The 26,736-nt window shown below is 53.4% G+C and overlaps 1 protein-coding gene across 2 annotated transcripts; it reads right to left on the bottom strand.

Moving 5' to 3' along the window:
- Positions 1–22,731, bottom strand: RAB17 (RAB17, member RAS oncogene family). Of its 2 annotated transcripts, XM_029226161.1 has the most exons (6): positions 22,381–22,731; positions 15,945–16,104; positions 6,822–6,973; positions 5,427–5,552; positions 2,530–2,623; positions 1–2,260 (listed from the first exon to the last, which is right to left on the bottom strand). In XM_029226161.1, exons 2-6 carry the CDS (start codon positions 16,099–16,101, stop codon positions 2,148–2,150), a joined length of 642 nt encoding a protein of 213 aa, XP_029081994.1. In that variant the 5' UTR covers positions 16,102–16,104; positions 22,381–22,731; the 3' UTR covers positions 1–2,147. The 2 variants fall into 2 exon arrangements, with proteins under 2 accessions (XP_029081994.1, XP_029081993.1); XM_029226160.1 differs by lacking the exons at positions 1–2,260; positions 2,530–2,623 and having other exon boundaries at positions 4,764–5,552.
- Between the last annotated feature and the right edge of the window lie 4,005 nt (positions 22,732–26,736).

The following is a 26,736-nucleotide window of genomic DNA, read 5'->3' as shown; positions in this document are numbered from 1 at the left end:
TTAACCAGAGCTTCTGGTGGGCACAGGGATGCTGCCTGCAAAGGCTCCCAGGTGATTCCATTGCAGGGCTGAGCCCCACCTGCCTCGTGGGGGAGAAGGGGAGGAAAAGGGGCTATCACAACCGGCAATGGGGAACCCAGCTCCAGGATCACAACGCACCCCATCCCATCTTGGGGGAAGGGAGGGAAGCGTGAACGGATGCCAAGTGGCAATGAGTCAAAGAATATGTTTTAATAATAAATTCTAGCACAGTGTTACTAGCCTGGCAAGACGAGAGAAAAAAAAATCAGAAATGTGGGCATCCTACAAATATTATTTCCCCACTCCCTATTTCATCGTGGATGGGTCAGATACTCCTCTGAAAGCCTTACTGTCAGCAAAGCAGCATTCAGGACGCAAAGACCAGGGGCGGTGGGGTTTGCCTTCAGCGATGCTGGCGCGCCATCTAGTGGCCAGGGGCCACCTCAGCCTCCTGCCACCTCTGAAGTGGGTCCCGCGCTTGGCAGAAGGGATCCCAGCCCTGCTACCCCAGCGTGGGGGAACAGACAGCATGAGGACTCCGCCTTACACAGAGGGGCTCACACCTCACGTACTTCACCTACAAGGGAACAGTCGCATACAAAAATTCACTGCAGTCAGAAACTGCAGGGCACACGGCACCAAGTTGTCAGGTTTCACCTGGAAATTGTCTAGGAAAAAAGACCGTGTGAGTGCTTTTGGGACATCCAGGAGCTCAGCGTCAACGGGGAAGGATGCTTTACGTTTCTGTTGATATAGAAGTTACAGTTGATATAGTGAAGCCACCTTTTTCAGGGGGATGACAATGTCGTCTTATTTAAAATTTCATACAGAAGAGCCATCGGGCCTCTCTAAAGGCAGGAACGAGATGAGCACATGATGTGTCACCACCAGAAAGATGTCCTGTGCCCACCTCAGCCACAGCCCGCGCCTGGGGCCCCTCAGTATTTACTCACCATGGGCCCTCCTAGAGGATGTGCAGGAACAGACCCCCAGCTTACGAACTCACCGAAGACCACGTGATATAAAGTTAACCCTAAAAATGCATTCCAATAGACAGTAGGTGCAGACAAATACTGTTTGATTGCACTTACACGAGGTACGCAGAATAGCCAAATTCATAGGGTCAGAAAGTACATTGATAGATTCCAGGGTCGGCGGAGGGGAGGTGGAGAGGGGGAATGGGGACTCGGGGTGTAATGGGGACAGAGTTTCCGTTTAAGAAAGTGAAAACTTCAGGAGGAGGATGATGGTGAGGATTGCACAGCAATGTGAATGCACTTAGCGCCCCCGAACTGTACAGTTAAATGTGCTTAAAATAGTATGTTTCATATTATGTGACTTTCACCACAATTAAAAAACATTTGGAAAAACAAAAAGGACCACATGATAGAAATCAGTTTACTTTTCGGAGAAAAACTCATACGCGATACAATTTGCACCTCAGCTTGAAGTCTGAGTCCTGGCGCGCTTTGCACAAGCACCACCTCGCATTCACAGCGAGGAGCAGAGAGTAGGGGGCCTGACTCCCCCACCCCCATCCCCAGCTGCCCTCTGTCAGGCACCGTCCTTCGGGGGAACCTCACAGAGATCCAGTGACGACGGGCCCAGCCCCATGATGGTCACGCCATCTCTCCCTGGCACTGCCCCCTGCAGCTGGGCCTGCTGTCTCCTCTCCCACCTCCCAGGAGCAGGGGGGCCCCAAGCCCCCGGGCAGCCCCCTACCCAACACCAAGTGCATGCTGGGTGATTTTTCGATCTTTATTTCCCCTCTGACCATTTCATTCTCCAGTGTCCGGTGACCAGGTAGCTAAGGGCAGGGTCACGTGTGCCCACCCCCCAGGACATCCGGGATTCAGTCGGTATCTGGTGTCTGAGAGGTGGAGCTGACAGCCTCTGGGAGCCTTGGACACGGGACCCTCTCCTGAATGATTCCCATCAGCTTGGGAGGTGGTTATTCTAAGAGAGGCCCTCTTGCAGAGCCTCTAGGACTCAGGAGCAAGCCAGCCTCCACAGTGAATCAGGATAAGTACCACAAGCGACTTGGAGCTGGCGGTGGCTCACCCTGAGGACCAGTGGGTTGTGGGCTGGGCGCATCCTCCCCACGGCCTTTCCTGGAGTCGCCCCTTCTAGTGGGCACAGCATCTGCCCCGCCCCGGGGGCGTCTCATTCAGAGCCAGCCGTGCATCTCCCTGCTGCCTCTGGCCCTCCTTCTTCTCTTGTCTCTGCAAAAGCTCTCGGGCTGTGGACGACAGGAGAAGGATGTGGCCTGGTTGGGAGGAAAATCCCCCAACCCAGCCCAGCACTCGCCTTGCACACGTGGCATCCCCCAGGGTCCCACCCTCCCTGATGTTTTCCAGGAAGCAGGAAACACGGGCCCTTGACTCCTGCCCACTTTCCAGGCCCTGGGGACGTTCTGCTGGGTCCCAGGTTGCCAGAGAAGAAGACCTGTTGAAGACCCAGTGATGGTGCCCCCACCCCCTGCTCTGGGGTCGGAGGCTGCTCACTCACCGACAGCACTGAAGACTTCAGTCACCTGGTGGTTCAGTTTGGCCGAGGTTTCCATGAACAGCAACCCCTTGCTCTCTGCAAACTCCCTCCCTTCCTGACGGAAACGGCCACGGAAAGCCCACATTAATCATTGGAATTTTCCCAAGGACACTTAGACGCCTTCTAACAGGAGGACCCAAGAAACACCGAGAGACAACTGCACCAGCAGAGAACGTCATTCCTCAAGTTCTGTTTCTGGGGCTCCCAGAGAAGGGGGCCCAGACCAGGGAGCAGGGCAGGGAGTGTGCTCGCTGGCAGGGGAGCCCGGCACCCGCAGCGGGGTCCGAGGATGCTTTCCTTGGCGAGGTTCCCACCCCTACCACGGCTCTCTGGCACCGGTGGACTCTGAAACCAAGTGAGAACAGAGGAAACGTGGAACGGGAGTGGGGACAGCCTGCTGGGAGCCCGGCCCTTCTCTGGGTCCCCCACCACCGTCCCACAGGGGTCCGGCCTACGTGGAGTGAAGGGTGTACAGAGCAAGGGCGTCTGGGAAACACCAGGGCTGCTCGTGTGGCCAAGAAGCAGAGAAGCGTTCATGGGAAGGCCGGGGTGAAGGAGGAGCTGGGGGCCTCCCCGTGCAGGCCTCTCGCCTCCCGACCCTCCCAGGAGGCGCAGTGCTCAGTGCCTGATGCTGAGCCGGGCCCTGGGGGCTGGGCCGACCGTGCCCACAGCATGGCACCCAGCGGTGTCTACTCCCCCCACCCCCAGCCTGGCCCGCAGGGCTTTGCTCTTCACCACCCCCCAACGAGCTTCTCAGCCCTTTCCCAGACACAGAGGGATGGGGACATTATTACTTGTATTTTAAAGGACAAGGTGACCTGGTACAGCTGAAGACTCGGTGACTTCAGGTAGCTCATATCTGGGTCACATGAATGAAACTCAAACATCCCCCTTTGCCCAACTAGCTTGGGGGGTTCCAGATGGGGTCATTTTAGGGGTTTGTCCTCGGGTCCAATGAGCCTCTGGCCCCCAAATTGCAGGTCCCCAGCCCTCCATCTGCCAGTTTGTCCTGGAGGCTCCCCACGATGGGAGCCACGGTTACCTCACCCCCCGTGGAATGAGCACATCCAGTGCACAGATCTTGACTCCTAAACTCATTCCCCGGCACTAGGAACCAGGGCTCTTTGGGGAAATGATTGATTCCAGGGCTGGGGCCGAGAAAGGACAAAGGTGAACCTGGAACAACTTGGTGAGCCAGAAAGGAAGGAAGCGCTCAAAGAATAACAGGGCGGGTGACAGGGCCAGGAGGGGAGAGCTCTCAACGGCCAAATCTAGGAGCAGATTTCCTGCGACCAAGAGAAGGGCATTAGTGGGAAAATGATAAAATCTGAACAAGAGCTGTAAAGTAGTTTGAACGTTCGTTTCCTGATTTGCTCGTTGTTCCGAGCTTACGTAAGATGTTAACATTTGGGAAAGCTGGAGAAGGGCCGACAGGAACTTTTTGTACTATTTTTGCAACAATTTTTGTAATTCTGAAATTATTTTGAGATGAAAAGCCCCCAAATCAATGTAAAAGCTGCACTGGCCACAGGTCAGCTTGGCCTCTGCCCCAGCCGAGGCACCTGCGGCTCCGGGGTCTGCCCCCCGCCCCCAAGGCCCAGCTCAGTGGGAGCTCAGACGGAACAAGAAGCCAGGGTGGGGTCTGGGGGCCCAGGGTCTACAGCCCAGGCCCCAGGGTGGCTGCTTCCATGCAGTCTAAGCCACGGGGTCCCCCTCCCGCGGGCAGGGGTCCTGGGAGAGCGGAGAGGAGGCCCCTCCCGCCCCTGAGCTGGGCCCCTGGCCTCCAGTGGGTCTCCCCACCCAGGCCCCGTCTCCCAACTCGGCCTGACCTGGGCCCCACACGCTCTTCCTAAATCACCCATCAGGTCCCCACCCCAGGGACTCAAGGCTGCCCCGGAATAAAGACCCCAGTCCCAACACCAGCACTGGGATCTCTGCCTCTGAGCCCTAGCGCCTACTCAGCGCGGCCTCCGCTGGCCGCCCCCTGCCCCCAGACTCCCTCCCCTTCCTGCCCTGTGCTGTAGCCCAGCACCCTCCCCGTCCTTCTCTCCCCTCATCTGCCCCTCCTCCCAGAGCCTCTCCTAAAACCCATCCCCACATACACACACACAGACACCACTGTACACACACGTCCTGTACACACATACACGTCCTGTACACACACACACGTCCTGTACACACACACACATCCGGTACACACACACGTCCTGTACACACACATGTCCTGTATACACACACACGTCCAGTACACACACACACGTCCAGTACACACACGCGTCCTGTACACACACGTGTCCTGTACACACACGTGCGTCCTGTACACACGTGCGCAAACCCCTTGCTCCCTGCTTCAGGCTCTCCCCACTTTACAAGCAACTACCTAGAGCATTTATTCTGCTGTTGGTCATTTTACAGAAGAGATGCAGCTTTCGGGTTCTCTCTCCCTTGCTCATTTCCTAGCAAAAAATTTGGATTTGCCCCTTCTTGAACAGTTTATTGAACACAAAGAGAAAGATCTGAGACCTGCATTACTCAAAGAAGGAGCGAGGGTGGGAAGCGTCATGGTTTCCTCATGGAAACCGTTCCCTGCACTGCGCCCGCCCCTGCCAGCCCTCGGGAGGCTGCGGTCATGCTCGCAGCTCTCCCCGCAGCCAGGAGCAGCCACCTCTGGGGCTGACCTTCCCAGGAGAGACCAAAAACCTTTGCCCAGGAGGGAAGCTAAAGTGGTATGTGTGTGTGTGCGCGTGTGGTGTGTGTGTGTGTGTGTGTGTGTATGACTGTGTGGGTAGGTGGGCGTGTGTGTTTGGGGTCCCTCCCCACTCCCGCACCGGGGACATAATGACCGACTGCAGGCCCACCTCAAAGGTCACCTCCCGCTCCTGGTTAAGGTCCGTCTTGTTGCCGACCAGCATCACCACGACTTCTCCCGGGTGGAACTCCTCCTCCAGGTCCTTCAGCCACTGCCGCGCCTTGCAGAAGGAAGCCTGAGAAAGGAAAACAGGACTGTCAGGCAAACCCGATGGTCTTCCTCAGCTGTCCCAGGAAAGACAAGGCAAGTGTCGGTGGCTACCCTGCGTAAAACACAGGATCCAAGTGACCCACCCAAGGAACCGTGAGGGATGGATGGGGGTGCTCTGTTCTGGGTACTCTGGGAGGACCACGGAGGGGCGCAAACCCAACCGTGCAGCAGGAAGAGGGGCTGTCAGGGAGGGCTTCCTGGAGGAGGTGACCAACTTTCACTGAAGGAATCTACTACTGGTTGTCACGATTTTAACATAAAACGGCACATGATCCAACTGGCCTTATGTCGGGCCCCAAGGGCTGTTCTGCCCCTTGAGCAGGGGTGGCTGGTCTTTCTCTGGCCTCGGGTGGTCTGGGCCGAAGGCAGCTCTGTCCTCACCCAGCCAGCAGGAGGCTGGGGGCTGCAGGAAGTTCCGAGTCAGACTTGGAGCTCTAGAGGCCTCTGCTCCCGCATGCCCCCAAGGACCACTTTGTGGGGAAGTGGCTGTCACCCCAAACCCTGATCCTAACTGCAGCGCCCCACAGACCCGGGAACGGGGCCTCTGCGCTGGGTCCCATGCAGCCCCTCTCCCCAGCAGCCATGCTGACTCAGTAGGCCTGCTCTCAGCACTGCAGGGGCTCCATGCACGGCACTCGACCTCCTTAATTCCACCAGCGCTGCCCTCTGACCAGAACTCCCTTCCCCACCCCCCACCCCCCACCCCCCCGCTGCTCACATGCCCACCGCCACCTCCCTGCCCGGCCCTGCCCAACAGGGCTAATCCTGTTTCTGCCAACGTCTCAGCTAGAGCCTTCCTGCAGGAAGTATGGTGCCCCTCCTGTCAACTCCCATAGAGCCCCACCCTTCCCTGCTGGTGCAGTAAGCAACAGCTCACTTCTGTTTGGCCCGATGATACCCTGTAGAGTGGATATGCAGCCAGGGGCGGTGTCCTGCTTCCATAACACCCCCTCACCAGCTCAGTGGGCACCCAAGGAATCGTGAGTGACGGATGGGGCTGCACTGTTCTGGGTACTCCAAGAGGACCACGGAGGGGCGCAAACCTAACTGTGCAGCAGGCAAAGGGGTTGTCAGGGAGGGCTTCCTGGAGGAGGTGACTGACTTGCACTGAAGGATTCTCCACTGGTGCTCACGATTTTAACATAAAGCACCAGCACAGGTCAGTCACATAATGCCGCCAGAAGGTTGCGTCCATGTGCCTGGGAGGGCGGGGACACACCCAGGTGAGCCTCACCTTCCTGGTGACATCATACACCAAAAGCGCAGCATTGGCACCCCTGAAGTAGAGGTGGCAGACACTGTGGTACTTTTCCTGGCCAGCCGTGTCCCAAATCTCAAACTTCAGAGACGCAGCTCCCAAATCCACCACCTTTGTGAAGAACGCACCTGAAACAGAAGCCCAGAAGGAGTTTTACATGGAGGACGAGGTCTTTATCCACGGCTCAGCCTGGACCAGCGTGAACCCTGGGCTCAGCAAACCAGCCAGAGACAGCCAGCCCTGTGCTTCCTGTCACCCTCAGTGGGGAAGGCTCAGCAAACACCTCTTCTAGAAGATGGCATTTTCCAGAAAAAGCAAAGAGTTGCAAGGAATTTGCTGCAGACCTTTGCAGATTCCACAGAGGCTTTGGGTGGGAAGATAGACTCTCAGGGTCCTATTCAAACCCTCTGGACTATGTGAGGCATGGAAGGGTCTCTGACAACCAGGGTCACCCCGTGGGTGTCCAGCGAGGTAGCTGGCATGCCGACGGTCACACCAGCTCCTCCCCTGCAACCTTCCTGGCCTCCTGCTAACCCCCCGGCCTGACCCACACCTCTCCCTGCTGACCTCCCTTCTCCACTGACCTCTCTGCTTGGAATCCTTCCTCTTCCCCACCTCCCTACATGTCCACCGGGTCTCTGAGTGTGAGCCCTTGGGGCAGTGCTGGGGCCCCCTTCCCTGGGAGTGGTCTACAGCAGCCCGCCTGTGCTCATCACTCACCCACTGCACAGGTAGACTTCTGTGTTCTCACCTGTCACCCCTGGTGACAGGGAGCACCTGGAGAGCAAGGACTTTTATGCATTATTGTCCCTGCTTAATAAGTACACGCAACAAAAGGTCTATCCCCAAACCATTCATTCAACATATTGGGCAATCCACCTTTCATTTGAAGACTGTTTTCCCCTTAGCATAGCTTTCCAAAGTGTTGTGACTTTAAAATAGTTATTTACTAACACCAGGATGTTCTGTCCCCAGAATGTAAATTGGTGCAGCCACTATGGAAAACAGTATGAAGGTTCCTCAAAGAACTAATAAGAGTTGCCATGTGATCCAGCGATCCCACTCCTAGGCATATATATCCGAACAAAACTATAATTCAAAAAGATACACGCACCCCAATGTTCACAGCAGCACTATTCACAATAGCCAGGGCATGGAAACAACTTAATGTCCATCGACAGATGAATGGATAAAGATGTGGTGCATACATACGATGGAACATTACTCAGTCATAAAAAGAATGAAATAATGTCATTTGCAGCAACATGGATGGACCTACAGATTATCATACTAAATGAAGTAGGCCAGAAAGAGAAAGACAAATACCATATGGTATCACTTATATGTGGAATCTAAAACATGACCCAAGTGAACTATTTACAAAACAGAAACAGACTCACAGACATAGAGAACAGACTTGTGGTTGCCAAGGGGGAGAGGAGGGATGGATGCAAACTAGTATATATACAGGATGGATAAACAAGGCCCTGCCGTAGAGCACAGGGAGCTGTATTCAATATCCTGTGATAAACCATCATGGAAAAGGATGGAAAGGAATATACATATGTATAACTGAGTCATTTGCTGTACAGCAGAAACCAACTATACTTCAATAAAATAAATTTTAAAAAAGATGTTCTGGGCTTCCCTGGTGGCGCAGTGGTTGAGAGTCCGCCTGCCGATGCAGGGGACGCGGGTTCGTGCCCCGGTCCGGGGAGATCCCACATGCCACGGAGCGGCTGGGCCCGTGAGCCATGGCCGCTGAGCCTGCGCGTCCGGAGCCTGTGCTCCGCAACGGGAGAGGCCACAACAGTGAGAGGCCCGCGTACCGCAAAAAACAAAAACAAAAACAAAACACATGGAGACCACTTACAAAACTGACGTTTCTAGTTCTTTAAGTGTTCATTACACAACAGTTATCAAGGATTTATAAGATGTATATTTGAACAAGAGCAGCATGATAAATTCTAGCTGCTCAGGTAGGGAACATAAAGGTAGGATGGACATTCATCAGTTTATCTTCCCTCAGCAACTCTGACACAATGAAAAGGGCTGTGTTTCTTGAATAGTCATCAGGGTAATGAGGCACCTTCCCGGAAAGCCAGTCCTGGGAAGCTGGGGCCTACAGGTTTCTTCATGTCCATGAAGAACCTTCCAAGTGGAAACTACAGCCATGGTCCCTGACCTTATCCCAGCCCCCATAGCGTATGGGGTATGTCATATACAGAACTAGACCAGGGACTGGGAGGGGCCAGGGGTGAGACTCCAGGCAAAGCTTCTGTCCTGCCCAGACCCGGGCTGGGTTGGAAGCTTGTTGGGAGATTCTGGTAAATGTAGCCACATGCTTGAAGTTAAATTTTTCACTCCAAGGCCAGTGTGTTAGTGCCCTGGGGTTGTCATAACAAATAGCCACAAAAAGGGTGGCTAAAAACAGCAGACATTTATCCTTTCAGTTCTGGGGGCCAGAGGTCCAAAATCAAGGTGTTTCCAGTGTTGGCTCCTTCCAGAAGTTCTGAGAGGGAATCTGTTCCACGCCCCCTCCTGGCTCCTGGTGGGGACCAGCAACCGTCCGTGGTCCCTGGCTTGTAGATGCATCTCTCCCGTCTCTGCCTCTGTCTTCACATGGCCACCCCCTCTGCATCTTTGTGTTCTCCTGTTACAGAGACACTGGTCATGGGATTCAGGGCTCACCCGAAATCCAGGAATATCCTCAACTAGTTACATCTGTAAACACCCTTTTTCCAAATAAAGCCACATTCATAGGCACTGGGAATTAGGAGAAGGACGAATCTTTTGGGGGACACAATTCAATCTGCTACAGACAGAGAATAAGAGACAAGTCTGGGCTGAGATTTTTAGCATAGAAAGGGTAAGATCATGATTCTCTCTCATGAGAATCTAGTTTGGGGTGACTCCTAAATGGAAACCGCTGATCCACCCTCTGCCTGCACATCCTGCATTTTTCTGCTCGTCCACAAACTTGAAGTCAGATACACTTCCTAGGTGTTAGGGACTGAATGATTGTATCCTCCCAAAATTCACATATAGAAGCCCTAACCCTCAGCATGATAGTATTTGGAGATGGAGCTTTTGGGAGGCGATTAGGGTTACATGAGGTCATGAGGGTGGGGCCCTCAGGATGGGATTAGTGCCTCTGTAAGTATGCACTCCCTCTCTCTCACTGTCTCTCTCTCTGTCTTCTTCCCTCTGTCTCCTCTCTCTGTCTCTCTGTCTCTGTCTATCTGTCTGCTCTCTCTCCCCTCCCTTCCATGCAAACACAAAGAAGAGGCCATGGAAGCACACAGCCAGTGACCTAGATGGCAGCTACCCATAAGCCAAGAAAAGAGAGCTCAGGATGAAAACTACTTTGCCAACACCTCGCTTTTGGACTTCCAGCCCCCAGAACTATGAGAATAAACGTCTGTTATTTAAGGCACCCAGTCTGTGGTGTTTATTATGACAGCCCAGCAGAGCACCACACCAGGTCAAACAAAGCTGCCGTCTTCAGCTCAACAGTAGGACTGACAGCTCCCAGCTCATACAGGGCTACTGTCAGGACTGAGCAGGACAGAAGCTCCATTAAGACTGTTGAGGTCTTGAGGGTGAGGGCCACGCCTGGGCCTTGGAGGGAAGTCTATCAGCTGCAACAAACTCTGTCGGCTTGCTTCAACCTTAGAGATCCCAGCTTCCTCCTTTACCAAGAGTCAACAGTGCCCTCTTCCCAGGGCGGTTGTCAAACCCGGGAGAAAAGAGACGAGGTGCAGGGTGTGGCACCTGACGCCCCTTCCTCCCCTCCCTCTCCACTCTCCCGGCTCACTGTCTGGGAACAGCAGCCTTTGATCCACACCCTTTGTCTGTTTGCTATCAGGTCAAATCACACTTCTGCGTGCGATTTTGGTTTCATCCTAAAAGTCATCACTGCCAGGTTACAGGTGGGCATAAAATTCAGGTTTGCCTCCTTTGCTTAACAATCTTAGCTTCTGATACTTTCCTTTTCTACTCTGAAAACGATGGCTGGTGGTTGAGTTTAAATCAATGTAAAATCCCAACCGATTTCCAAGGAGCGCAGGGTTTTCACACCAAGCAATGATGTGGCATGAGTGGCTGTTGGATATTCACAGACCGCAGCACCTCGTCTCCCCTGGAGAGAGACACAGACCCCCCAGGTGGGCCCCTGGGCTGGTATCCAAAGCAAACTTCCACCCCCTGCCCCGTGAACTCCTGGCTCCAACCCACAAAAGAGCCCACATATATTACCTTCCTTGTTCAGAAACCCACTGACCACATTTTCTACCTGTTCACAGCTAAAGCCAAAAAGTGATTAAAAAATAAACTTCCGAGGTATTCAAACAGACTGGGAGATTTTTCCTGAAATGATGTTGGCAACAAGCTGGGGTGTGGGAGCAGGACCAGGCCCAGAACCCGGAATTGTCCACGTTTCTAGAATACGCTGGTGGAGATGACACACCAGCACATTTTTACCAGACGATACTCTGAACCGGGGCCACCTGGCACTGCTTTATATGGTGACACAAAGCAGGGCTCCAGCCTCCTCTGACCCCAGCACAGACCTCAACACAGGAGCCCCAGCGGTGGGGACACTTGGGGACGCTTCCAGCCCCCTCCCCAGCCTCTGGAAGTGGGCGTGCCTTCCACTTGCTGAGCTGAATGGACCCCCAGTGGGCAACAAATGACAAGAGAATTCACTGGGGGTTGTTCTTCAACTTGCATTCTGCTGCCCCCAATTAAAAGATGTCTCAACTAAATGTCAACACAAGGAAATGTTTTGCTTTTTGACCTTTTAATTTAAATAAACGGCGTATCCTGCTCACTGAAGCCCTCTCTGCAGCGCTCTCTTTTCTGTAAAAGTCACGAGTTGCTTCCTGGTGGAAGGGAACACGACATGGGTGACTTCTCAGGGTCACCTGGGCTCCAGCAATGTTTCATTCAGCAGGGAAGGGAGGTGGGGTGAAATCCAGCACCTTTCGCACCTTCGCTGCCCCAGGCAAGGCCCAGCTGGTCCAAACTGGCTTCTGCCAGCAAATCTGAACACAAGCACTAGATGTCACCACCCCTCCAAAGATGTCACTAAAACGTGCAGGGCAGGGAACTGGGCCGGAATTTCCCCTGCTGCTGCCTTTCAGGATTCCAGGATGAGGGGTCTGCGGGAGCTCTTGGTGCTCCAAGCTCCCAGCCACCATAAGCACGTCTGGCAGCTGCCCACCTCCCCTGCCAGCCCCTCTCTCAGATGGGCCTGGCGGGCTTTGTGGTGCTGGGGCAGCCAGGAGTTCAGGGGGTTCTGGTCTCCTCCCAGCAGGCCACGCCCCCGGGAGGCTGTGCTCAATTCCACTCTGGCTCTGCTTCGGGTACAAGAGTCTGTCACCGCCTGCCACACTTACGGCTCCGGCTTCCTCTGGAAGGACAGGTCTTGCCGCAGGGTGGCTGGAACCGTGTCTCAGCCCGGGCGCTCTTCTGCACAGCTGTGCCCAGTGCTTGTGTAACCCTCCACTGCGGGGCCACTCCACACACTCACCGACAGATCCAGACCCTCTGGAGAGGCCCAGGGACCCCCGCTCTTCCCCAGGGCTGGAGTATCTTGCAGCTGGCCTGCTCTGAAGGCAACACCACCAAAGACATGCCAGGCCCTGGTCCCACCCCTGCCCTCGGGAGTGTGAGGGTGGCCGTCTGAGGAAAGGGGGCAGCAGGAAAGGGTGACAACTGAAACCAAGCAGGACCCTGTGGGGCTCCTGGGCACAGAAGCCTTTCCATGCCCCCCGCTTTTGTTTGTAGGGAACAGACTCCAGCCCCCATGACCTTCCCTGAGTTCCAGAGGGCAGATTCGAACCGTTGCTAATCACGGAAGGGAGGGGATACAGAGACAAGGGAGGGGCAGCCAAGAAGCAAATAGAGAAGCCCTGGGCCAGGGTCCTGGTTCCGCCTCAAGGGATACAACAGAGGGACTTCCCTGGTGGCACAGTGGTTAAGAGCCCACCTGCCAATGCAGGGGACACGGGTTCAAGCCCTGGTCCGGGAAGATCCCACATGCCGCGGAGCAACTAAACCCATGCGCCACAACTACTGAGCCTGCGCTCTAGAGCCCGCAAGCCACAACTACTGAGCCCACATGCCACAGCTACTGAAGCCCGTGGGCCTAGAACACGTGCTCTGCAACAAGAGAAGCCACCGCAATGAGAAGCACAACGAAGAGTAGCCCCCGCTTGCCGCAATAGAGAAAGCCCGTGTGTGGCAACGAAGACCCAAAGCAGCCAAAAATAAATAAAATAAAGGTCCAGTGGTTAAGACTCTGCATTTCCAAAGCAGGGGGCGCAGGTTCGATCCCTGGTCAGGGAATTAAGATCCCACCTGCTGTGCGGCGTGGCCAAACCAGAAAAAACAAAAAAGGGGGGAGTGTCTGCTTTTATAATAATATAATAATTATCATAGCATAATAATTAATAAAATCACATAGAATATAATATGTGATTAAATATCATATTATAATAAGTAATATCATTTATTTATTTTTATAAAAACTTAATAATCGTTATAATATCCACCTGCAAAGGTCGTAAGAACATCACAAGGTGCACAAGGCACGTGAAGTAGGCCCAGAGATGTACATGGCGGAGACGGTCATTCCCACAGGGGATTTAGCTCCTCAAAGCAAAGGAGGGCGCACTCATCTCTACGTCCCTTACACCCAGCTCAGTGGCTGGCACCTAGTAGGTGCTCCATAAATAGGCTGGTTGCTGATTGAATAAAGGACCGCTAAACCCACCTAGAGGGCTGCGGGCCACAACACTGATCCACACCCTCCCACGGCAGCCCAGGAAGCCAAGGCCTAGGGCACCAGCCCCAGGGCAGAGGCAGGGTCCTGGGGAGATGAGCTCGGGCCTGGGGGAGGGGCACGGGCAGGAGGAGGACGGCCGGGGCCGGGCAGAGGACCAAGGGTGGAGAGGGTGCATCCTGGCCTGCCACCCAAGCAAAGGCCCCCCACCCTGACCCGAGCCCAGCCTCTGTGCACCCTCCTGACCCTCGTAGGACCCCTGAAGAGCATGGTGACTTGGACAGCCTGGGGAGGGTGACAGCTTGGCCCCCGACTTGCTGGAGCTAAAGGAAGCGGTGGAGGTGACTGAGGTTGGGGAGACAGGGCACCCCACCCACCGTCCATGAGCTGCAGCGCACTGGACCTGCGGGTTTCTCGCTTGGGAGAGTTAGCGAACTTGTCTGCGCTCCCCTTTCCCTCCCCGGAAATACAGAATGCCAGCGCCGCCCGCAGCCTCGGCCTGGCTCTGTGGGTGGGGCCTCTTCTGCCCCACAAGGTAGGTCAGAGTGGCAGGCCTCCCTGGGCCCACTGAGCTAAGTTCTCGGCTCACCGTGAGTCCCCAGGCCACTCTATGCCCGCTGGAGCCCACCCCCTGGCCACCCGCTGCCTCCCGGGATACTGGCTCTCGAGCAGCGGTCCTAAACTTTTGGGGGGAAGTTCCCTGTAGTAAACATTTTAGGCTTCGAGGGATGTACTGTCACCGTTGCCAGCAATCAACCCAAAGCCGCCCTTCCAGAGGGAAAGCAGCCACAGAGGATACACAGGCATGAGCGGGGCTGTGTCCCCATAGAACCTTATTTGCAAAAACAAGCAGGGCCCTGGGAGCCGTGGCCTCAGACCTCGGTCTTAGAGTGAGATCCAGCCCGACAAGCCGCCCGGTCTGGTCCCTGCTGTCTCCCTCCCCTGAACTGGAATCCAGGTTCACACCCAGGCACACGGCCCTCGAAATCCCAGCTTGGCCTGGCCCCCTTCTGTGGTCTCTACTCTCAGCGAAACCCACCTTGAAGCCAGACTTGGCACTTTGTCGTATTTTTTTAAAGCCCGGTCTGATATCACGGGTGAGCGGTGTCAACTTTCCTGCTGATGGAGAAGAGGTGGCCCTGCGTGCCCCTCAGCCGGCCTGAATCCACGGTCTCTACCAGCTCTCCCCGCGTTCCCGTCCTGGGGCCAGCCCTTCACCCTGCTTGTGCCCTTCTCACCACTATTTCTGGGGGCCTGGCCCTGGCAGATCCCTTCGGGCCGCATATTCCTCAGGGACTCAGGAACCACCCTTCTGAGAAGACTGAGGGCTCCCAAGGAGTTAATACCGTTTGCTGAATTTTGTGCTCTGTTTCTATGTTGGTGTGTCTGCTTGGCATCTTAGAGAATCCTCCACACCTAATGTGGGCCTGGGACAGAGGCCACACCCAACAGATACTTGCTGAGTGAGTGAATGAATGGATGAGTGAATGAATGGATGAGTGAGTGAATGAATGGATGGGTGACTGAATGAATGAATGAGTGGACACAGAGAAACGGAAGGCTTATCCATAGCGGAGTCCAAATTTCAAACCGAAGCTTTCGTTCCCAGTGAGGTGTCTCTTCCACCATGAAGGCTGCCTCCTGAGAGGACTGGCACAGAGCACACACTGGGTTTCCCTATTTTAGGTGGGAAGTGGGGCTTTTCACCCCCAGACAGGATGTGAAGGAGACCAGTTGTCCACAGATGCGCCAAAGTCCCTCCCCTCTGAAAGCCATGACTTGCTATCCTCTTTAAGCAGTGCAGTGAGAGGGGCCTCCCTCCCTGCCGTCCCTTCCTACAGCACCCACCCTATCCGCCAGCCCAGGCCAGGTGGGTAAGCCGAGTCCAGGCAGAAAGGGAGCAGCGTTAGCAGGAGAGCAACCAGCCAGGGTGAGAGGCCGGCTTGTTTAGAGGGCTGAGTGGCAGAGCCTGGGGGCAGGTTCTTCTTCTGGGCTCCTCCCTCCACCAGCAGAAGCCCTCACACACCCAACCCTTCGGGGCCAGAAACTCTGTCGCGGATACACTACCCGCCCCCTCCCCGGCCCCCGCAGACTCCAGCTGAACTGAAACCTGTCTGGGTTCTGGATCCCGTGTGCATGCCTGCCTGGGGTAGACCTCATGCCCTCCCTGCACGTGCCAGGCACTGCCCGAGGCTCCAGGAGAGCCTGGGAAATTCCCAGGCGGCCTCATCCCCAGGTGCCCCACGTGTGGGTCAGCAGCCCTGGCTCCCCCACCAGGAGACGAAGGAAGGGGGCCCTGTCGCGTCACTTACATCCCACAGTCGGCAGGATGCTCCTGAAATCATTCTTCACATACTGGAGAGCCAAGCTGGACTTGCCCACAGAACCACTGCCCAGGAGAACCAGCTTGAAGATGCAGGCCTGGCCCAGGGCAGCCCCGGGCCGGGGGGCCTCATCCACCTGCGCCATGCCCTGCAGAGAGACAATGATGGACGGAGGCTGAATGTCAGATGCCGAATAATCTCAGCAAGTGCGCCCCCGGGACGCTGCTGCCCTGGATGAATACAGACAGCCTTGAATGGAAGGCAGCTCCAAGTCAGAGGCACCTGGCTTGCCACTCGACACCCCATCTCCCCTTCTGGAAAGTGGGGCGGGCAATAGCTATAATATACGCCTGCTGTGAGTGAATGAATGGATGAGTGAATGAATGGATGAGTGAGTGAATGAATGGATGGGTGACTGACTGAATGAATGAGTGGACACAGAGAAACGGAAGGCTTATCCATAGCGGAGCCCAAATTTCATACCAAAGCTTTTGTTCCCAGTGAGGTGTCTCTTCCACCATGACGGCTGCCTCCTGAGAGGACTGGCACAAAGCACACACTGGGTTTCCCTATTTTAAGTGGGAAGTAGAGGTTTTCACCCCCGGACAGGGTGAAAGTGTTGTGAGGTGCTTGCAAAGCGTGTCCACGGTGCCCGGCAGGGGCCAATGCGTATGAACGGCTTCGTACCCTGCAAAGTAGTGATTGTGTGCTAGTCATCATACTGGCTCATTGCCCTCTTTCCATCACCTCTCACTTTTGAAAAACCTATGACTTATTCCAAAAAGGTTCTGAAATACCTAAAATGTACAGCACTCTCTCAGCTGTGGTTCATGGATTCAAATTGGTGTTTCAAGAAAATCTATTTACAAAAAAGCTTGGTGTTTCAAGGATCTCAAAACATTGCATTCCTTCCCACTGTATTGAAAGCCTCAGAACCCACAGTGATATGCCCTGGAGAAAAACGGCTCTGTGATCAAAATTAATTTGGGCAAACCCTGCACATGTTTTCATTGTAGAAAATTTCAGGCATGTACCAGAACAGAGAGGATGGAGGTCGTTCTGGTGGACCTCAGATCTCCATCATCCACCTCCACAAGAATCAGCTGTAGCCAATCTTGTTTAACCCACATCCCCAAACCCCCCTTCCTCCGAAGATTAGTTTGAGGGAATTCCTAGACATCCTATTAATTCTCCTGCAAATCCCGGTATATGTACATGCATCCTCTTTTTCTCTGTAATTTATTTGTTGAAGAAATCAGATTGCCTTGTAGTTTCCAGTCTGGATTTTGCTGATTGCATCCCTAAGTTGTCATTGAATGTGTTCCCTTGAACCCTGATTTTCTGTAGCTTGGTGGCTCAGAACAGAAATCTGATTGGATATAGGCTATCTTTTGGCAAGAATACTGTCGTGAGTGTGGTGGGCATTTCCTCAGGAGGCAACAGCCGTTGAAAACTGTCCCTATGTCCACTGTCTCATTCGGGGGCTGCAAACCGGTGGCATTCCACTGTTATTATTTTGTCTTCGTCTGCTATCTGGATTGCATCTAGAGAAAACTTCCCCTGAAATATATCCAAATCCACCTCAGAGCTAGCCCGTCCAGTGAACAGAGCCTCTCCCACCTCATTGCAGTGGGTGGGAATGGAGGAAGGGAAGGGATTTTGAAGAGGGAGGGAGAAAAGCGAGAGCAGTAGGAAGCAGACCCTGTTTCCTCACTGTCCCCAACAAGCAGCCACAGCCACAGACTGGTCTGGTCTGCCCTGTGGGGACAAAAGGAAAAGAATCGAGTTTGGGATCAAAGTTTAAAAGCAAACAGGACGGAGTCCTAAATACCAACAAGACTTTCTAAACAGAAGGTGACTGGAGTTACAGGGTCTGGCAGAGAAGGGCCCACAGGCCCATCCACTCCCTGGCGAAAGGGACACAGCAGAGCTGAATGGTTATTGGAAAGCATGTCTGGAACCCCATCTTCCACGGGATGCTCTCAAGTTTCACCATCGGGGATGATGCTTAATTGTGTCAACGGATGACATCCCGCCAGGGCACCCTGCAACTTCCTCTGCATCCCGCAGACCCACAGCTGCCCCGGGGGTTGGGGAATGGAGTTCTGCAGGGGCCAGTCCTCTCTCCAGAACCCACCACCCATGCAGGAATTCAAAGCAGCCCTTCTGCAGATTTCTGATCCACTGGTAGAAATTAAACTCAAAGGCAAAATAAAATAAACACCAGGAACAAATGGGGGTGCCCCCCCAAAGTGGCTGGCCCTCCAGGGATAAAATGACAGCCTATGATTCAGCTCTACAGGCCAAAGGGCAAATCAGAGTCCGGAATGAGGACTGAAGCCGCAGGAAAGATAACAAAAAGATGTTGGCTCGAAGTTCAGAGGTTGTAGAGCTGCTTATCTGTTGGCCCCACGGCTAATCATCTGGGGAATTTGCCTTACTGTGAAGCTGCTACGTCTGCTCTCTTCTCTCCGTTCACCTTGATGCAAATCCCTCTCCCCCCACAGCCTCCTGTCTGGTCTCACAGCTGCCACCCTTACCCCACCCCCTCACCCCCGATCGTGTGTCCAGTCCCCATAAATAGCAGTTCATAAAAGAGAGAAAAGTCTCTGCATCGTGGGGCCTACAGCTCCCTGTTCCTCTACTTGATGGAAATGATCTGTTTCCAGCTCTCCCTTAATTCGTAGAATTATTTTTTTCTTGGTTCTCTCTCTCGTCGGGCTATAACTGCTCATGAAAGCAAAGACAGTATTCACTGAGATTACAGTAGGTGCTCAATAAATGTCTCGTGCATATCCATGGGTTTGGCTTAGCAAGTCATAACTAGACAGACATGCTGTTTCCACCGCATAGTTTGCACGGCCAGTCCAACCCCAGGGAGCTTGCCAAAAAGTGGGCTGGAGGCTTCCCTGGTGGCGCAGTGGTTGAGAGTCCGCCTGCTGAGGCAGGGGACACGGGTTCGTGCCCCGGTCCGGGAAGATCCCACATGCCGCGGAGCAGCTGGGCCCGTGAGCCATGGCCGCTGAGCCTGAGCGTCCGGAGCCTGTGCTCCGCAACGGGAGAGGCCAACAGTGAGAGGCCCGCGCACCGCAAAAGAAAAAAAAAAGAAAAGAAAAAGTAGGCTGGGATCTCTGCAGAAAGAGAGACCAGAGGAGGGGCATCCAGCAGGTGCTGGGACCAGCTTCCTCCAGGCAGCTCAGCCCGAGTGACCAAGAAAAGCAGAAAGTTACAGGTTTAAAGGCAACCCGGCATTCAGATTCAGACAACGTATTCAGATGAGGCTGCTGTAAAAGCACGTAAAACCTTTACCAACTTAAAGTGGTTTTGCCTCCTTAAAGAGGTGGGTTGACTAATCAAAGCCGGAGTTACGGTACAGAGACAGCACTGCGCATGCGCAAGGCGGGAGCCCACGTCTCCAGGATGACCCCCAAACCAAAAAGCTCCAGACTAGGGAACTCAAAGAATAGAAATGTTGCCACCAGAGCCCTTTAGGAAGGACAGGTCCTTTAATAAGGAAAACCTGGCTTCCTGGAGCGCGCACGTAGCTTATAGGGACTGATTCAAGACTAGACAGTTCGCTTCCAAGTTTAAAATTCCCCGAAGCTCTTAAATTTTGCCCCAAACGTGGATTGCAGAGACACGTTTGAGAGCCTTGGCGGTCGACCTCGAATTAAACCTCTGTCTTTTCTCAAAAGCCAGTGCCATAGTGTTGCTTCTATGCTTGTTGGGCAGGGAGCCCTTGCCCTACAACACTACGGGGGAGGGGGGGACCAAGGCTAATGGACCCGCCATCTCCACTGAGACGCAGGGTGACCGTGTGCTCAGGGCCCTGAACGGCTTGGCTGCACACAGGTTTCTACTGAAGCAGAACAAGAAGCCTCCGGGGGTCCTGGCGTTACCCCACCTTACAGAGAGGCCCAGCAGCTTTTCTAAGAGAAAGATGCAGGAGTCCAAGCCAGAGCAGGCTCAAGGAGGAGGATGGGGGCGGGGAAGAGATGGACTGAGAGTTTGAGGTCAGCAGATGCAAACTATTATATAACGGATGGATAAACAACAAGGTCCTACTGTATAGCACAGGGAATTATATTCACTATCCTGGGATAAACCATAATGGAAAAGAGTATGAAAAGGAATGTATATATATGTATAATTGAATCACTTTGCTGTACAGCAGAAATTCACACAACATTGTAAATCAACTAGACTTCAATAAAACAAATTTTAAAAAAAAATTTTTTTTAAGCCAGAACAGGCTGCCTTCACGTCCACACTGGGTTCACCAGGCACGAGCATCATTTCAGTCACTTACAGAGGCAGCAGGACCTGCGCTCCACCCACATCAAGAACCGCTGGTGCAATGAGCCTGCCGGGGAGCCGCTGGCCGGACCTCATTGCCCAAAAGACAGTCAGCTCAGTAGCAAGCCCTCACTTATAAACCACTTTTTTTTTTTTTTTTTTTTTGGCCTAATGTAGAGAAACAGAGAGTAGAGTGGTGGTGACCAGAGGCTGGGGTGTGTGTGGGAAGTGGGGTGATATTGGTAAAAGGGTGCAAACTTCAATTGTAAGATTCACAGGTTCTGGGGATCTCATGTACAGCGTGATGATTAAAGCTCATATGGTATTATACACCCGAAAAGTACTAAGAGAGTAGATCTTAAGTGTTCTCACCACAAAAAGAAATGGTAATTATGTGACAGGGTGGAGGTGTTTCTGCAATATGTAAATGTACCCAATCAACACGTAACACACCTTAAATTTACCCCATGTTATATATATGTCAATTGTCTCAATAAAGCTGGAAAAAAAGAAACGCTTTTAAGAATGGAATTCCGCAGGTTTCTGTGCCACCCCAGGCTAATACCTTGTTTCTTGCGAAAGTACTTAAGGCACCTGCTTAGAAGCAGACATTCCACTGATTTGTGCTGTAATTTTACATAAAGAGAAATTTCTAACACACCTACAGCAATTCTCAAGTATTTAAAGATACCCCTTTAAGTTTTCCTTGCTATTTATGTGCACTAATTAATAAAACTCTCCTTAAGTCAAGAAAATCTTTAGCCCCAAACATGTCTGAATTAACCAAAATCGGTGGAGTATGAATAAACATGCCATTACTGTGATACCACATACAGGTGACACATCTCTTTATCTAAAATCATTATTTTTCAATAAATATAAACACATAATTATCAATATGAAAAAAATGAAATTACCCGTAATCCCACACCCTTAATACAACGAGGGATGGTATTTTGCCTACTTTCTTCTAATTTTTTGTATAAGAATCTTAAAAACAAACCATCATTTTAACATAAAATTATGCATCCTACATTAAAAAAAAAAAAGTAAGACATTTGAAGGGCGGTTTTCCACATTACTGCATATGTTGTAGACGCATTTGACCTATGTGTGTTTAATGACCACATAATACCCCTACAATGATTCCAATTTCCTGAACTATTTCTCTGTTACTGGATTTTTACTTGGCTTTAATTGTTTTTTCTCTGTAATAAATAAGACTGCAGTAAGCATTTTCATGTATGAGTTTTCGTGTGACTACACGTTGATTAGAGGTTGAAGCCCTCTGTTCAGAGAGGACTCCAACTGAAAAATGTGACTCCTGACCCGGCCCCTGGAATTTCATGAAGACAGGGTTACTGAAGTGTCTCTAAACGCAGAGACGATCTCAAGAATGCCACATTCGTGATCGGGGCCAACAGGGACACCCTGCGGAGCATTTCGGTTTCGGGCTTTTCATTTCTGACAAGCTCATCTCCTTGCACCAAGGGAAAAAGGAGAGATTGCAAGTCCAAACCAGTGTTCCTGGGGGAGGGTCGCTCCAGGGAAGCGTCTGATCTGCCGAGTTCGTCGCCAGCGAGCACGTCCCCCTCCAGCTCTCCCCGCCCAGGCGTGTAAGGAACGCAGGGATTACTGTGCAGTTGTTTATTCTGAGGTCAGTAGGTAGCACTTGGGCACCGTGATCCATTTGAAATGGATTCCTGTAAGGGCTCCTATTCATTACGTTCAAGCCTTTAACTGGATTTTCCCAGAGGCCACTCTTTAAACAGGAATCTCCTTCCAGGACCCTGACCTAGCAAAGCCATCGAGACGAGCAAGGACACCTCTGGCACTCAGGAGGACACACTCCTGGCTCTTCACTTCATCCTTTTGATTCTGTGCATTGGGGCTCGTGCACAGACACACATCAGACACAAAGGTGCAGGCACACGTGACACACACGGATACACTCACACCCACATACATGCACACAGACACACAGATACAAACAGACACACATCGATATTCGCACACAGATACACACAAACACACACACACACACACACACTCGACAAAGCACACAGAAGTTTAAACAAAGACACACACACAGTTGACAAAGCACGCAGAAGTTTAAACAATGACTCACCTGTTCCCTAGGCCTGGTCACTTCCAGAGAGCCTGACACCCTATCATCACCGGGTCCCACAGGGCCCCTACGTGTGTCCCCTTTCTCCCCGCTTCTGGCCAGGGGAAAGTTTTGTTCCCTCAACAGGCGGGCTGGGGCGTGGCCGTGGCCCCGGGGCCAGGCAGAGGCTCACAGAAAACAGGTGAGAGGCAGCAGCCTTGGGCCAAGGCGATGCCCAGCCCCTCCCCCAAGGCTTCCTCCCTTCCCGAGAGGCTCTCAGGGCAAGGTCTGCCGTGGTCAGGTGGTCACCTGGGGCAGCGGGAGGCTGGACCTTAATGCAGGCGCTGCGGGTGCACCTGGGCACCTGCTGGAAGTCACGCTCCCATCCGGTCACCCAGCTGCGCCTGAGTTTCTCAGTTTTGTTACGAGTCGCATTTCAATGCTGATTTATTTCCTTCTGCTCCTCCCTCGAGCTGTGGGGCTCTTTGTTGCGCTTGAAACTAGTAGCCCAGAAGAGAAGGAAGTATTTGGGTCAAATGAATTCATTCCTGCCACAAACAGCTGGGCGCCAGCGCTGGGGGCCCTGAGCCTGGAACCAGGGGCAAGGCAGGGTGTGCTGGTCCTGGGGTCAGACCAACCCATCCTGCCTGGATGCCTCGGGGTGGGGGGCTGTACTTCCCTGATGCCTTCTCCCAGCAGCCTGACTGCATCTCCCGGAGGTGGCAGGGTCTAGGCACAAGACGAGGGAAGGGGACATTTTCCTCGTCCTCCCAAATTCTTCACACGACTCTAGCTGCGGAATTTCCCGCCTCAGCAATGATGGAATAGCCTCTTTGAGATAAGATTTTCAGAGTCTCCGAGCACTGGGGAAGGGGGAGCCAGATGCTGAGAAAGGTAGAAATTTGTGGGCCACGAATCTGTCTGCAGACACAGTGTGCAGAAAGCTGGCTTTCTTTATGTTCTCATGACTCACCTTAATTTCAGTGAGACACGCTCTGTCAGCTCCGTGGTTCCCCCGCGCCCTGCGGGGTCCTGGGGTCTTCTGTTGGAGGGGACAACTGTGTAGGTTCCAGTGGGAACTCCCTCCCACCATCCCTCCAGGGCCAGCCTCTCTCGGCTCCACCCACACCACCCTGGGGACAGGGGTTCTTCCCCCACACAATCATTTCGTCCAGGGTGCAGCCACCTCCCCGGGTACCACCACATAATTGTCCTGTCACTTTGGAGACTGAGAACCCCTCTCCCCTTTTGAATGATGTCCTCATCCCCGACCCGCAGACCGGGAACCAAAGGTCTGGGTGCTAACGCGCTGCTCTGCCCAGAGAACCCGTGTGACAGCGGGTCCAGCTCTGATGCAGGTGAAGATGCTTTTCTCTAACGGGGATGGGCGTCTCCCCAGTTATCGTGAAGCATCCACCTTCCTGCAGGTTGATAGGGGCACAAGATGGGAGGGGGGTGTAGAGATCAGCTTTGTGGCAGGAGTGCAGGAGACAAAACAGTTGATAACCAGCATCTAACACCCCAAATGGGAGTTTTGTGCCCGCAGTCGGACAGTAGGTTTGAAAGCCAGACCCTGTCCAAAGAAGAGATTTGGGGGTCCTTTAAAAAGCTCCCATGTGACTCTCCAGCCGCCATGGACCATGTTAGGGAGGGTCCCAACTGGCGGGCAGAGGGGGAGATGGGGGGAACGGGGACGCAGAGGCCCCCTGCTCACAGCTGCGCACACGCCTTTTCTGCCCACCCTCGAGGGCAGGGGCTTGCAAAGATCCTGGAGAGGTCTGGGGAGCCCAGATACGTCAGGGGGCTGGCTGGAAACCCCTAGAAGAGCCACTCGTGCCAGTCTTCTCTGTCCCCTCCCCTCCCGACGCTGCCATGAGGTCTCCGGTCACCCTGCCCTCCGAGGTCCCCAGCGTCCGTCTCGCAGAGGAGTGGGAGTAGAAGGAAGGCATCTGAGAGAGCGGGCATCTCACCCACCTCCTTTCTGTGACTGCGGGAGACCAAGGTCCCCGCACTGGACACAAGTTGAGAAGCCGTCCCTCAATTTTCCAGAGGAAGAGGCCTCGCGGAGAAGTTCTGGTTAATCACTATGAAATAAAACTGCATTAAGAATTCTGTGACCTGTGGCCCCAGAACCCTCAGTGACTGCCCCAGGGGAGGACGTGTCACTCCCGGGTGCAGAGGAAAGAGCCCCAAGTTCACGATGCTCCCACCGCAGCCTGGAGCAGAGCCGACCCAGCACTCTGACAGCCTCTGGGTGGATAGGGGCTCGGGGCCTGGGTACTTGTCTGTCAGCCTGTAACAAGCAACCACCAACACGGTCGCCTACAACACACGCTTATTATCTCACAGTTCCCATGGGTCAGGAATCTGGGCACAGCCTAATGGGTCCTGTGCTCAGGGTCTCACAGGCTGCGGTCAAGGTGCCGGCAGGGCTGCATCCTTTCTGGAGCCCAAGGTCCACTGCAAGTTCATGTAATCTTGGTGGAACCCAGTCCTTTGCTGTTGTAGGACTGAAGTCCTGTTTTGCTACTGGCTGCCAGTCAGAGGGCACTCTCAGCTCTTAGAGCCCCCAAAAGCCCCCAGGCCCTCTCACACACGGCAGCTTGCTTCCTCGAGGCCATCAGGATCTCTCTCTGACTTGCAGACCCACTATCACCGGCCTCACCTAATTAGGTCAGGCCCACCGGGCACAGTCTCCCTCTCCTTAACTCACAGTCAGCTCATGAGGGACCTTAGTTACATCGGCAAAAACCTCTTCCCCTTTGGCATGTACTGTGACCTAATCTCAAGAGTTGGCATCGTTGTATCCAGGCCCTGGGCACCCTCAAAAGAGGGGATTAGCCAGCGTGTGGACACCTAGTGTGGGAATCTCGAGAGCCATCCAGAATCCTGTCTGCCTCGGACCTGAGCCAGAGCACACAGAGGGAGGGCACTGCTCCCCCCACCAGTGACGCAGAGGGAAAGCGCACCACTGGCAGGTGGTGAGAACCCCCCCCACCCCGGGGCCTGGACTCAGGCCAGTCCCCAACAGCCGACCTCTTCTCACCTCAAAAGGCCCAAGGGCACCATGAGAGGCCAGGACTCAGATACTCAGGAGGGCCTGGGGGCTGATTGCTTCTGTGGTCTTAGGGTCACCCTGCACAGCTGTCATTTGGGTGGGTCTTTTCCCTGAAACCTGTGGGTTCCTCCTGCAGAGACCTTGGCAAGTCACTCCCCTCTCGACACCTGTTTCCTCACCTCTAAGGTGAGGGGGTTCCCTTCACCTCTGGCCTCTGTGATTTGGTCTCACAGCACAGAGAGCAAAGCCGGGGGCACTCATGCTTAAATCAGAGGAGGCTTTCCCGTGAGGTTGTGTGAGTCAGGCTCGGGGACAAACAAAGTCCCTGGTGGGGAGGATGGAGGCTTAGAACACACACCTTCTAACCCCACTGAGACCTGCACCCCAGAATTATCACTGCTTATGGTGGAAACTAATCCAAGACAGCACATAAGAAATTTGCTTACTTGACCATAATTAATATTATTTTTATATGGCCATACTAACTTTTAACTTTCTCTCTTGGCATTTGTCAACTTTCCTGTATTGACATTAACAGGAAGAATTTCCACTGCACCAATTAATCAGGCCACAGATTCAGACAGGTACACTCATGGGCATATTCCCCCTTCAAAAGAAATGCAAAATTACAGAATTTTGGAGCTGAAGGGGCCCCTGGGGACTATGTGGCCTGAGCACCCAGTGGCTGAAGAACCCAGCAACAGCCCTGCTGACTCATGTCCCAGTCAGTCGCTGCTCAGATATCCACGGTGGATTCTAGATTGTAGGATTTGAGACGGTTCAAACATCAGCCTTTGTAACTTCCCACCCGCCTGACCCACTGCGGCATAAACATTTCTGAGATTTTTGAAGCTGTTATCAGGGCTTGTAACCAACACTGCCAACTGCCCGCCCAGACCTCCTCGTAAAAGGACCCCCCATGGCTCAGATGATCAACACAGCTTTCCAGTAGATGTGCCCAGTGACCCACTCTAGGGATCTGGGGGAAGAGTAGCCTCCCCTTCCTCCTTGAGACCTCCTTGCTGGGCTGTAGCTAAGGATCAATCTCATAGTGTGATAGACATCTGAGGTACAGATCTTCCAGAATGTTCTTATCTCCTAAGGCCTTTGAGATAAGCAGGAATGACCTCCAGCCTTGCCCCGAAACCTGCACCCTCACTTATCTCAATGGAAAATTCCAGCAGGGGTTTCTGAACACCAAGTGAAATTCCTCAGCTCAACAATCAGTTCAGTGCATGGCTGCCAGCCAGGCTGGGCAGAGCAGAGGGGAGGAAAGCAAAGCCCTGCCCCGGGGTGCCCAGGGCTGCAGGGATGCGACA

Source organism: Monodon monoceros, unplaced genomic scaffold (assembly GCF_005190385.1).
Source record: "Monodon monoceros isolate NGI ecotype Baffin Bay Population unplaced genomic scaffold, NGI_Narwhal_1 Super_Scaffold_16, whole genome shotgun sequence".
In the NCBI taxonomy this organism is placed as follows: domain Eukaryota; kingdom Metazoa; phylum Chordata; class Mammalia; order Artiodactyla; family Monodontidae; genus Monodon; species Monodon monoceros.
This window is presented reverse-complemented; position numbering and strand designations above follow the sequence as displayed.